At 39.8% G+C, this 13,317-nt stretch overlaps 1 protein-coding gene and 1 long non-coding RNA gene across 11 annotated transcripts in view; one reads left to right on the top strand and one right to left on the bottom strand.

Annotated features, from left to right (window-relative positions):
* Positions 1-5,248, top strand: part of Slc38a4 (solute carrier family 38 member 4) — a 67,530-nt gene extending 62,282 nt beyond the window's left edge. For all 5 annotated transcript variants that reach the window (XM_027396393.2, XM_035440842.1, XM_035440843.1 and 2 more), the window contains 3 exons: positions 2,485-2,629; positions 3,628-3,725; positions 5,082-5,248. In XM_027396393.2, coding sequence (XP_027252194.1) covers positions 2,485-2,629; positions 3,628-3,725; positions 5,082-5,183 — 345 coding nt within the window. In that variant the 3' untranslated portion in view covers positions 5,184-5,248. The remainder of the gene's footprint in view (positions 1-2,484; positions 2,630-3,627; positions 3,726-5,081) is intronic.
* Positions 1-13,317, bottom strand: part of LOC103158729 — a 94,164-nt gene that overhangs the window by 48,343 nt on the left and 32,504 nt on the right. For all 6 annotated transcript variants that reach the window (XR_003481414.2, XR_003481415.2, XR_003481413.2 and 3 more), the window contains exon 3: positions 5,242-5,318. This is a non-coding gene — a long non-coding RNA (uncharacterized LOC103158729). The remainder of the gene's footprint in view (positions 1-5,241; positions 5,319-13,317) is intronic.

Raw genomic sequence — 13,317 nt, 5'->3', positions numbered from 1 at the left:
AGAAACTGCAGTAGAGCTGGCATTCCCAAGATATGATCCCTAAGCAGCCCTATAACTTGAAGAAGGCATCATTTCTACTCAGTGGAGAATCTGTGTTTGAGAGTGTCCAATAGAGGCTGTCCCTTTCCTCTTGACTTCCTTATTTGTGATTGTCACTCTGGGGCCCTACATCAGCACAGGGTGCCTCCTAACAGGCTTGGTCAGGACACCCTGTAGAAACAATTGACGTTCTTCCCAGAAAGTACATGGAAACTTCCTAATGTCATACTCTGCAGCAGGAGCCCTGGCTGGTACTAGGGACTTCCCAGACTTGCAGCATCCAACCTACATTTTCATGTCCTTATCAGTTCAAATCAGTAGATAAAGGACACATAGGTAAGTGGATGAGCACTGGAGCTTTGTGGGTAATAAGGCTGTTACCTATGTTGTCCTGGTGTGGGTAAACAGAACTGCCCCAGCCTTTCGGATCCACTCTCTAATAAAGGAGAGGTGTAACATAGAATGATCAGTTTTCTTCTAACCCTTTCCAAGGCCACTATCAGCTTGCCTCCTTCTTGGCACTGTTGCCCTCTTTGGGGAGCAGGTATTGACGCTCCACATTTCTTCAGTCCTGTGAGGGATTTTCTTCAGCTCACTTTCCATGAGAACAAAGCTTTTGCATTCACTCCAACCACGCTGTATTTATTCCTGCACATTTTCTGTCTTCTCTTTCGGCAGGCCGTACCTTCCTCTACCACATGAGCTTAGGAACCCATGTTTATTCTCAGAGGCCCTGAACATACAGGATTGCCCTTGACTTGGCTTTTTGTTTGCTTTAACCTGAGTGCTTTCATAACAACAAAACATACAAGCATGGCATCTTCCGGGAACATGAATCTGTATTCAGCTTGCTTTTTTTGTAAGCTTCCCAGTCAATCATACTCTTGAGCAGCACACTCCACTAAACTTATTGCAAGTCCACTAACGCCAGTCTCTGTGCACAATATGGGTCAGGCATTCATCATAGGTCATAATGTCCCAGTTACTGGGGAAAGTGGCATCAGACTGCTCGCCTTCCTTGAAGTGTATTTCACAGCAATCTTCATATTTTTCACTAATCCAATTTTTAAAATCTTTCACAAAGTCACTTGTAAACCATTTGTGGGACTGTGCAGTTTGCCATTCTAGACCTACACAGATGGCTTTCATTTTCCATGAATGGTATGAAAGGAATGCCACAGGAGAAACTGCAGGCAATTTAGCTTGCATTTTTTCGGGTTGTCCATACATGTTCCAAAATGGAGTTCACATTTGCTGTTTCTGCAATGAGTTCCTGTTTCTGCAACATTATGAGACTTTGAGACTGAAATTTTTAAATGAAAATTGACCCCATCTCTTCCAAATGTGGGAAGCCTTAAATTAACTGAAGGGATTACTCACTGAGAGGCTAATAGAGTAATCTTACTAAGTCCAAAGAGTGTCCTCATAAGAAATTTCAAAGATAAGCATGTTTCTCTGTCAGGCTATCCAAACCCAAATTCTCGCTGTCCCTCTCCAATGGTGACCTCTTTGTCTACTGACACTGAGGTAACTTGAGCTCTGTTGCAGGCGGAGCCTCTCTTGTGTCTTGGCGCACTTTTTCAGCTGCTGAAATAGAGCTGGAATCTGTCGGGGACCCCGAAGGCAGTGGAAAGATTCCTGCTGTCAGTTTAATTCAGCATTTACTGCATGCCTGCTATGCGCAAATGACCAAGCAGGATCTCTGAGGAATGTTGGGGTTATTGGGCCCCACTGTTTGCCTTTTATGGATCTGTAGTCTATTAATGGGGGGAGCACAAAAAGTGTCACTTTAAAAAAAAATACCAGTGGGAAATGTTAGATAAAATGGAAAATTAAGAAAAAGCCAAATTTATAGAAATTGCTTTACAGTCTGTCTATGTCCAATGCCTAGGCTGGTCTAATGAGAATGAGACACAGTTAGCCAACAGCAAGGGCTTCCTTGCCCCCAACCTGTATGGAATGGTTATTTCATCTCTTCTGCCCAAGATTATTTTTGAACAAAACTTCCAATATCCAATAAAGTGGATGTATGATATGTAACCAAGGACAGATCTCACTCTCAGACATCACAAATCAGTGTGAAGTTGACACAGCAACATGAATGGACTTAATTCCGCTGAGCCGTACAAACTTAAGATGACAAATGCTACTCTGTGTGTTTCAACACAATGAAAACGTGAGAAAAAGCATCAAGATTGGGGGTGGGTAAAACAAAACACTTTATACTAGAATGCTTATAACAAAAATTAAAAAATGGCTTGGCGGTGGTAGTGCTTGCCTTTAATCTGAACACTTGGGAGGCAGAGGCAGGTGGATCTCAGTGAGTTCAAGACCAGCCTGGTCTGGAGAATGAGTTCCAGAACAGCCACCCGACACAGAGGAAACCGTGTCTCAAGAAAAACACAGTTAAAAGAAGTGTTCATACCTTTGAAATCCTCGTTGCAGATTCGGACTTCTGTGATCACACTGCTGTTTCCCAAAAGACCCTTCAGCTGGATAAAACACTTCCTGATTGCTGCTGTGATCATTGCGCTCAACAATGTCCTGGTCATTCTTGTGCCCACCATCAAATACATCTTTGGATTCATAGGTAAGTTTCATAAAAGCTTTTGTTGGATCCGTTCAGACTTCTGCCTCCTTAAATGGCAGATATGAAAATAGTGCTGTGTAGGCAGGGCTCCTTGTCCCTCTTGGGCTAATAAGAGTCCCATGAGCCTCTATTGGGCTCAGGGATCATCCTGGCTATGTTCTCTGCCTCTCACCTGATGTTGGCATTCAGGTATAGCCACGTCTTCCAAGTGCCTTTTCAAAAGATAAGGAAACAGCCTTAGAGAAACCAAATCACATTATCTTTTGGTGGACACAGGATTGGACATGGGCCATAGCTCTGTCTTCAAGGGAAAAGTAAAGGTTGGCTATCATAAGTCTGTGAGTGCCAGCTGAGGTATTGAGGATGTCTTTAGAGGCATGAAGGCTGATAGCCCAAAACATCTCATTTCCTTTAACCACATCGTCTGTTGGTGTGTTTAAGTTCTCCATCCAGGCAAAGGGGTTACTAGATTTTCAGGGCAGAATGGACTTTTAATTTTTTTTTTTTTGAGACAGGGTTTCTCTGTGTAGCCCTGGCTGTCCTGGAACTCACTCTATAGACCAGGCTGGACTCAAACTCACAGAGATTCACCTGCCTCTGCTTCCCAAGTGCTGGGATTAAAGGCATGAGGCACCACTGCCCAGATAGAATGACTTCTTAATAGAATCAGGTGTGGACAGAAAGCTTGAGTGTTGAGTTTAGCCCTCTGAGTGTGTAGTTATCTTTCTAAGTCTTTGCCAACTTGTATTGTTTGGCCTTTTACTGCTTATTATAGTTATATTTAACATGGCTATAACATGAGGCATATTTTGATTTTCTTTATAGAGACACATTCTAGAAATATGTAAGCAAGATGAACTATGACTTAAATGTTGCTTTCAGTGCCAAGAAAAACAAAATAGCCTTATATTTGTCCCATAGTGTGTGCTTGCAGATACACACTTTTCTGGAGCAACCAGCTGTGCGAGACATTAACTGCCCTGCATCTCTCTCCCCAGGGGCTTCGTCTGCCACCATGCTGATTTTCATACTTCCAGCAGCTTTTTATCTCAAACTTGTCAAGAAGGAACCTCTTAGGTCACCCCAAAAGGTTGGGGTAAGTAAGTCTAATAATGTCCCCTACTGTAAGTTTCTCAGCTACTTAGAGGAAGTCAGAAAGCACATGGTTTAGAATAATGAAACAAGCAAGACCCACAAGCTGAAAATGGGCAGCACAACAGTTGGGAAGGAGAGGATTTCTGACATTCGGAGGATTCTTGTATTTTAAGTAGCAAATATCTAAATATTCTGTTGAGTTCTATGTGGCAAATGTTATCTTGGTGTATTTCCCATGGGGATGCATGTTACAGGCACTCTGGCATCCAGTGCCCAGCTGGATATGATGTGACATTAGAGGAAGATACTGGACTCCCTCCCAGTGTGAGCAATGGCAGCAATTTAGTCCCATTTTCTAGATTCACAAGGGCAGAGATAGCTTTTGTTTCTTTTCTATCAAACCATGTATGTTCTGTAAAAAATAGAATTGATCATTTTTCAGTTAATCTTTTCAGATATAAAATATCATCTTATTAAACTATGACATGCATATTTCCTTTCCATAATAAATAGACATACATCACAAAAGATTTCTTACCCATGATTAAGTATTGGTGACCAGCTAAAAGGGTCTTCTATTAAGGCTTGGAAAGAATGCTTCTAAATCCAAGTTTGAGTCTTGAAGTCACTCACCTCTTAGGGTGCCCAGGGATGGAAGAGCAGCTTGATAGCACAAGTTCCTCCTGTCATCTTTCCCCCAAATTTGGACTCTGTGTGCTCCCTCTTGCTTGGGTGTCTATAACAGTGTGCCCTGGGGAAAGTACTCATCTTGACCAGATGAGTACTTTCTAAAGTGGATAAAGTTGTCTCCTAGGCCCCTGCTAATGACAAGTTTCATCTGCTGCTCTCCAATGAGTAGAATTATAAGACTGATCTATGTGGAATATTGAAGGACTCTTCCAGTTAAAATTCTCAAGTATAGATGTTCTCAATATTCCTACTTACAAAGATACTTATACTTTTGTCTTTTTTTTTCAGAAATATTTAACATACACTGGGCTTTCATTTTATTCGTGTGATTTATCAGTTGTATCATGCATGCTTTTTTCACTATGTCTGGCTCTTTCCACCCAAGAGGTCATGAGTATTTCCTACATTGTTGAGTCTTTGTCTATCGATTAATTTTTGGTAGTCCTCATATTTTCATGTGCTCAATCAATCAACTATTATTCTCCTTTTGAGCCTTATGCTATGTGTTTTCACTATGCTTTCACTCCTTTCCCAAGGAGGGTCCTAAATTGACCTGACTTTTATCACTTAGAATATACAAGGTACATTACCATCCCATGACAATGTCCTAAAGCAAACTGTGCTGTTTCCAGTCTCTGCTCCCTAATGTGCTCCCTCTGCTTTGCAGGCTTTGGTCTTCCTTGTGACTGGAATCATCTTCATGTTGGGAAGCATGGCACTCATTATAATCGACTGGATTTACAACCCTCCAAATCCCAAGCACCACTAACTTGAGGAAAAGCTTTCCATTGGAAATGGCCAAAATTATGCTCCAGGGGACATTTTACCTGCCTTGATTGGGATGTTATTCAGAGGAAATAACGAGAAGATTCCAGAGACAATTCCTAGTTCCACTGCCTGACACCTGTGGAAGAGAAAATTATGGGTTTGGTCGGGAATGGCAAATGATGCATTAAAAATCTGTGGCACACATTTCAACCCAAGCCTTCTAGTGCAGTGTGTGATGCCCAAGGTGTGTTTTGCAATTGTGCAAGCAGAATCTGGTTGGCTGTATGTCCTGGTCAGCAGACAATACCATGCCCCCATTGTTCACTCCCCACACTTTACCACCCAGATTAACAAATCATTGTGTTCTCAGAACATCAAGCAAAAATGCCCCAGTGGCAAAGCCATTGTCACTTATGGCCATCTCCCATCCTACAGCAACAGTAAGGGGTCTACTGACTGACTGAGGCAGGCATGTATCTTGGGAATTGTCCCTGTAAGGTACATGAATGACAGATACCAGTCTAGAGTACTTCGTTTCAGTACTAAAAGAGTAGTTTGCCCAACCTGCTTATTACAGTGAATTAGTGTCAATGGGTTTTTTTTTTATGGTAAATGCTAAAATATCTCACTAAATGGGGAGTGGGTGTGGGGTAGTAGTTAATTATCAAAAAATAACAGCAGAATAATGTTTTTAGCTACACTGCCTAGTCAGACAGCACCTGCTTTTTCATGTTGTTCCTGGCATTTTCTGTCACATGTTTGTCTTTGAACAAGGCTTTCCCTCTTGTCTTCCGTTCTCATGCATAATTCTCAGAAGACCATAATTCATGTGGAGACACACTACCCAGTATTGTTTGATGCGTTTTTATTTGAAAAACCTTCAGTGCAGGAAACTGTAATTGTGCTATATGTTTGTGTATATAATTTCATTCTGTAGTTGCCAGAATGTTGACATATGGTACATTTGATTTTCATTTTTTACATATGTAGTTTTCTTCCTTCACAGTCAAAACATTTATTTTTTCAGGTTGGGACAGGGAATTAAGCTTGTGGGCTCAAAAATCCATGTGTATGTATGTATCTGTCCATTGGAGGCATCTAAAAATTAAACCCCAAAGTTGTACATAGTTCAGTAATGCTCTTCACTGTTTACAACACTATAATTCTCTATAGGAAAGTAGCAAAGAGAGGGGCTCCTCATTTGTAAATAATTTTCAATACTAGCACTGGTCTTTGAGTTTAGCATGTCTAGAATGGACTCTGCTCCTTTTAGCTCACATGGGAATTTGCTGACATTCACCTGTCATTAATGTCAAGTGGTTAGAAATAGGTGCACTAACATGACATGGAAACATGTTCACATCCATAGATACTTACATGGATGGAGTTCAGTTGCTACCCACTGCCTAGAATGTTTGGCATTCACTACTATTTTTTTTCAGTTATTTGTTGTGTACTTTACATTTCAGTAAAGCCAAGTATGAAATATACATATCATGCAGATAGTGATAATACTGTCATACTACAGCAATTTTTCTGCAGTGTGCCTAAAAATATATATTTGTTTTATGTATCATTTTCTGGAGTTATATACTATAGAATGGTGTGCCTTGTGATAGAAATTGAGCATTACTAGAAACTATAATAACTTTTTAGTTATGATTTGGGATAAAAAAATCACCAAATAGCATCTTTAAGAAGTCTATCCATTTTCATTCACCCAACAAATAAACCAAGATAAAGTGGAAAAGGTATGTTGCAAATATTAAATATGTTTAGTGCAAACATATTTAAATGTAAATATAAAAGGTTAATCCAAAACTATTGGAAAACTGTAAAATCTGTACATATTTTGAGTATTTTACATTGAGAATGACTAACTTGAAAGTATCCACACTTGTAATTATAACAAATAGTCAAGAGCAATACAACAGTGCCAAAGACTACACACAGCACTATTCTTTCGCGTGGCCATTTTCAGGGTTAGGGTTTGCACAAGCTGCAGGGCAGATTTGCAGAGTACCTTGTTCTGGCAAATTTAACCCATTTGTAAACAGATACAAATTTTATTTTCTTATATCATTTATAAGGTGGTTTGATGTACTGGGAAGATTTTTTATTACAGAGACTGTATATTGATATATAATAAATGAACTTTTCAAATGATCTGGCTGTGGTTTTCCTTCTCAATAAAGAAATCTGTGAATAGCTAAAATAAAAAATACCAATGACTGTTTGTGCTGGAGAGGATGTGGAGAGGGGGGAACACTCCTCCATTGCTGGTGGGAGTGCCAACTTGTACAGCCACTTTGGAAATCAGTATGGCCACTCCTCAAGAAAATGGGAATCAGTCTACCACAAGATCCAGAAATTCCACTCCTAGGCATATACCCAAAAGAAGCACATTCATACAACAAGGACATCTGTTCAACAATGTTCATAGCAGCACTATTTGTAATAGCCAGAATAGAGGAGAGCAAGCTAAGAGATACCATAATAGAGGGAGCCATTATCGGTTTAAAGAGAAATTGGGCACTAGGGAAAGGTCAGAGATCTACAAGGATGACAACTAGCAATCTAAACAACAGAGGAGAGGCTACCTTAAATGCCCTCCCCTGATAATGAGATTGATGACTAACTTATAAGCCATCCTAGAGCCTTCATCTAGCAGCTGATGGAAGTAGAAACAGATACCCACAGCTAAACACTGAGCTGAACTGGAATCCAGCTGCAGAGGAGGAGTGATGGGCAAAGGGGTCAAGACCAGGCTGCTGAAACCCATAGAAATAGCTGCCCTGAACAAGGGAGAGCTCTTGGTCCCCAGACTGATAGCTGGGAAACCAGCATGGGACTGATCCAGACCCCATGAATGTGGGTGTCAGTGAGGAGAATCAGAAATCTATGGGGCCTCTTGTAGTAGTTCAGTACTTAATAACTACCATAGGAATGGGCTTTGGGAGCCCATTCCACATAGAGTGATACTCCCTCAGCCTAGATACACAGGGGTGGGCCTAGGCCCTATCCCTAAGGATATGACAGACTCTGAAGCCTCCCCCCCATGAAAGGCCTCACCCTCCCTGGGGAGCAGAGAGGGGATGGGATAGGTAGGGTGTTAGTGGGGGGCAGGGGAGGAGGGGAGGGAGAAGGAACTGGGATTGACATGTAAAACAATCTTGTTTCTAATTTAAATTAAAAAATGGGGGGGGGAAGCTGTGGGTTATCTTGTGCATGAAGTGAAACTGAAAGTCCAAATATCCACCATCTTAAACTCATGCATGTCCATTGTGCAGATGCAGAAGCACAAGTCCTTAATCCCCTGAAGACACAAACCTATCAGTGCCTTCATCTCACACATGTATACATTTATTGTTGTTGGGACAAATTAGCACACATTTAGTGGTGTGAACACACAGAAAATTTAAAGCCTGTCTGTCAACGCATACTGGGAAGCAGAATTGTGGATGAGAAGCCAACCTGGGCTCCATAGGAAGGCATGATCTCAAAAGACTCAGGGGATATCAATAACATTATTTTATGGTTGTGGAAGTCAGCAGTCCTAAAATCAAGGACCGGTGGCTCTTCCTCTCTCTGGAAGTTCTAGGGTTGTAGCTAATCTATTCCCTTGCCTTTTCCAACTGCTAGAAGCCACCTAGATTCCTTGGCTCCTCACTTCTTCCATCTTCAAAGTTCACAACACATGCTCTTCCAATTCAGATCTCTCTCCCTCTCTTGCATTCCCTTTAAGGATTTTTGTGACTGAATGGGGTCCGTCCACATAATACATATACTATCCCTTCACAAAGATCTCACACCATGATGTCCCCTTGCCTAAACTGCAAGGGGTAAGACATGAACATTTGAGGAGGGGTCATTCTTCTACCACCACCCCACATCTCCCAGCCTATAACACAGATCATGCTTGTTTTTACTTGTGTGCCTGATATGTGTACTGGTTACCCCAGATACTGCAGATGTCTCTGAAGGATATAAAAGGAGGTGAAAGATATATTTTAGAAAGATGATCCTAGCTACTGGCTGGAGAATGGAATGGGAGGCAACTAAGATAAAAAAGAAAGAAATTATAGGCCTGTTGTGGGCCACTGAGAACAGCAAGATCCATTCTTCCCACTGGTAAGTTTCTTCTGTCTTAAACTAGAGAAATGCTTTTGGTCAAGAGTCTTGCAGATACAAATTTCTCTGATCTGTTTCTTTACATTGGAGTCCTCCTCCTTTTTATTTTTTATTAAAGGAAGATTAAACTAGAGGAAGGAACGTAGGCTGACTAATATGATAGATAGATAGATAGATAGATAGATAGATAGATAGATATGATATAGATATATGATTCTTGCACAACTTGGAAGCTCAGAGGCATCTTAGGCACTTGAGGTGCTTGCTCACACTCCTAGAGTTCTCCAAATGTCAGTCTGATATATAGAAAAGACAGTAGCAGCATGAAGGGACATCCCAGGGAGAGCACCCCAGGAAGAGCAATGACCATTTTACTAAATACTTCTGCATCAAGAAGCACTTATGACAGAAAGATAATTCTGTGGAAAATATAAACATCTATGATTCTTAAGCAGAGATTAAATTGACCTGTAAGAGTTGTATTTTATGTATGAAAAAAATGAGAATACTTTAACCAATGTTATATTTTATATTTTCATATGGACAATGTTATACATTATGTTTTGTTATAAAATGTGTTCTATGTTATATTTTTTTACATATGAACAATGTTGTTATGTTTTCCTTTCACATGTACACATGAGTTTTAAATTAAAACCTTTGTCTCAAGTTCTAAAAGTCCTCTTTTCAGTAATTAGATTATTTTAAAATTCCAAGTATAAAGAACATTGCTGTAGCACAAGTTCTAATAGGTCTTAATTATAAAAGCCTGAAGTCAGATATAGGGGGAAATGCTGAAAGATCAGAGAAGAAGCAAGCCACAGCCAGACCTTACCTCGGTAACTTCCCAGCCAAAGAGAGCCCAAGCTCCTGACTCTTCCTGCCTTATCACTTCCTTTCTCCGCCAAGCCATCTCACTTCCTGTCTGTATGTACAGACCTCCAGACCTCTCTGGTTAACTACTGGCTAATTCTGTCCCCTGATCTTTAGGCAAGCTTTATTTGTTAGCATATAAACAAGATATCACTACATGTTGCAGCCTGGTGTGGGAAGATGTCTCTATTCTCCCATAAGCAACCAGAGAAATTAGTTGCTGTGGGCTGGAGCCTCTTCCACTAAACCTCTGGGACTGAGCCTTGGCCACTATGAACTTCTCAGAAACTTCGTCCCTGGAACTCCTCTGTCTGGTCAGACACTGAGATATCTGGGGTCTACTTGCTGTGGGATCCTGTCACACTGAGATCCCAGATAGCAAAACCTTTGTATTCTTTCCATCAAGCTGAAGACACCCTTTACCAGCAGAGACACCCACAACCTGGCTTGGGGAAACATTTCCATGTCCCAGGCATCACTGGCAAGAATCAGTGGGCAGAAGAGAATCATGAAAACCAAGCAAAATAAATAACAAAGATTCTTATAACTAAACTGTAATTAGTACTACTGACAAAAGATAGGCCAAAAAAACTGTGTGTTCCAATAAAGGATTGAAATAGACACATGACATAGAATGTCTAGACTATTACTGAAAATCACCTGTCACACCAAGAGCCAATAAAACAACTTGAATGAAAAAAAGACAACTAATGTTAACACTACAATAAATCAAATGACAAGGACTTTGAAGATACCCACACTAAAAATTCAAGGATGAATCATAAATTCTTTTTGAAAAACAAATATATTCCAAAAAGAAAGTGAGTTTTAGGAACCAAACAAATATAAAATGTAGCATTGAAAAATACAGAAGCAGAAAGTGAAACTTATTGAATGTACTAATAGTAGGTGGAGACAAAGGAAGATAATATCAATGAACTCAAGTGGAAGAGTAGGAGAAAAGAAGGTGACGACAAAGTATAAGTGCCCCAAAGTATAATAAGGCTGTGTTGCTGTAGGACAAAATACAAAAACAAATTCAACATTTCTGTTCTTAGATTTCCAAAAGGAGCTTAAAGCTGAAACCTGTATATGCAAAAGGCTGACTAAATCCCAAGTAGTATAAACCTCCCAAAATTTGTGCTAATAGTCTAGCCTCTGAAAACTAATGTCAAGAAAAAAATCCAGAGGATATTTTGAGACAAAATTACATGCTAACTATAGGGGAACACTAGTACAAAAGTCTAAGGATTCCTCATGGAGATCAGAAAGAAATACATTAGCACCTTCAAGGAATGAAAGAGAATTGGCACTGCAACTTCTATACCCAGCAAAAGTATCTTCTGGACAGCAAAGTAAAATAGCTACATTCCCCAAAAAGAGAAATAAAAGGAGCTTGTTGTAGACCTTCTGAAAATATTAACTATAATAATAATAATAATAATAATAATAATAATAAGTTAAAAATAAAAAAGAACAAGTTCTTTAATCAGAGAGTCAATAATGAAAAACAATATTAGAACACAGGAAAGAAGAAACAAAGGAAAAATAAGAAGTACAGTTGACTATAATAGACTTGCTTTTTCTCTGCGAACTTCATAAATACATTTGTGAGACAGGATCTCACTATGAGGCCCTAGCTGCCCTGGATCCCACTAAGTAGACCAGGGTGACTTCAAACTCACAGAGATTCATCTGCCTCCCCCGCCCCCAGTTCTGGGATTAAAGGTGTGCATGACCACACCTGGCTATAAATACATTTTTATTAAAAATGATCCACTGAGCTGGAGGAATAGCTCAGCCATTAAAGTCTAGGCTCATAACCAAAAAATGAATCATTGTCTGATCCCAAGCTGATGGAGCATGTCCTGCAAAGCAACATTTTTAATAGGGAGGGTAATGGTTTGAAATAGAAATGATGATCCATGTTACATTCAATTTGGATGATATCAATAGCAGTAGACTGTATTAAGTCATATACATAAACATAAAAATACAAATAAACAGAGAAAAACCATTATTTTAAAACAACATTCCAAAGACATATTCAACTAACTAACTAACTAACTAAATAAATAAATAAATTTAGGGGATTACAAAACTAAGTTTAGATAACTCACTAGAATCCAAGACAGTAGAGGGGAAAAATAAACCAAAGAGAATAGATAATAAAATAGCAGACTTAAGCATTGACACATTAATAGCTACTTTATTGGCAAGTGTGATCTAAATAGTCCAATCAATAGTGATTGGAAGAGCACATAAATCTACGACCTAATAACTATGTCCTGTTTGTAAGAAATTTACTTCAAATTCAATGACCTATATAGGTAAGAAGAAAAAAAGATTTTAAAAACTTATAAACATCAATGATAAAGAAAGGAATGTCTGTGATAATTAGATGACAGAAGAGCTAAGGAGTATCGTTTTGCCCCTGTCATGTATATAATGATAAAAGGTCACTTCAGCAGAAAGAGAGGACCACCCTAACACATCCTAGCATGTCCTACCACATTCCAACAAGAGAACTCAAGACCTTTCAGATAAAAATTGATAGCATGAAAAAATATAAATAATTCCACAACTATAAATGTAGATTTCCACAACCAACTCTCAGAAGCTGACAGAACCACTAAACAGAGTAATCAGAGGGACTGGGAAGATGGCTTAGTGGGCAAAATACTTACTGTAAAAGTGTGAGGACCCAAGTTCAAATCTCAACATCTGTATAAATGCCAGGTGGTCACAATCATTACACCACTGCTGACTGTGGGAGAAATGTTAGCCACACCCTCTTGTGGGCTGGCACAGGTGATGCAGACCACGCACACTTGGGTGTGGTCAGAGTGATATAGCAAGACCTTAAACATGAGGGTCGCATGCATGCAGCTCTCTCTGTTCCCTGACCTGCCTGGTGGTATAAGACTGACTCTGTCACATGAGAACTTTTCTAATAAACTTCTGCTCATCAAACTTGCTCTGACTCCATTGCGATCCGCATATACTGCATTTCACAATGGCTGATATTCCTAGAACACCTTTGTGATTTCTGTTTCTTTGTACTTAACACATACCACACTGGCTTATTCCTTGTCCACATTCCCCTCCAGGCTGTAAGCTCTGTGAGGGTA

This window comes from Cricetulus griseus, chromosome 2 (genome assembly GCF_003668045.3).
Source record: "Cricetulus griseus strain 17A/GY chromosome 2, alternate assembly CriGri-PICRH-1.0, whole genome shotgun sequence".
Taxonomy (NCBI): Eukaryota; Metazoa; Chordata; class Mammalia; order Rodentia; family Cricetidae; genus Cricetulus; species Cricetulus griseus.
The sequence above is the reverse complement of the archived record's forward strand: the minus strand, read 5'-3'. Positions and strand labels throughout refer to the sequence as shown.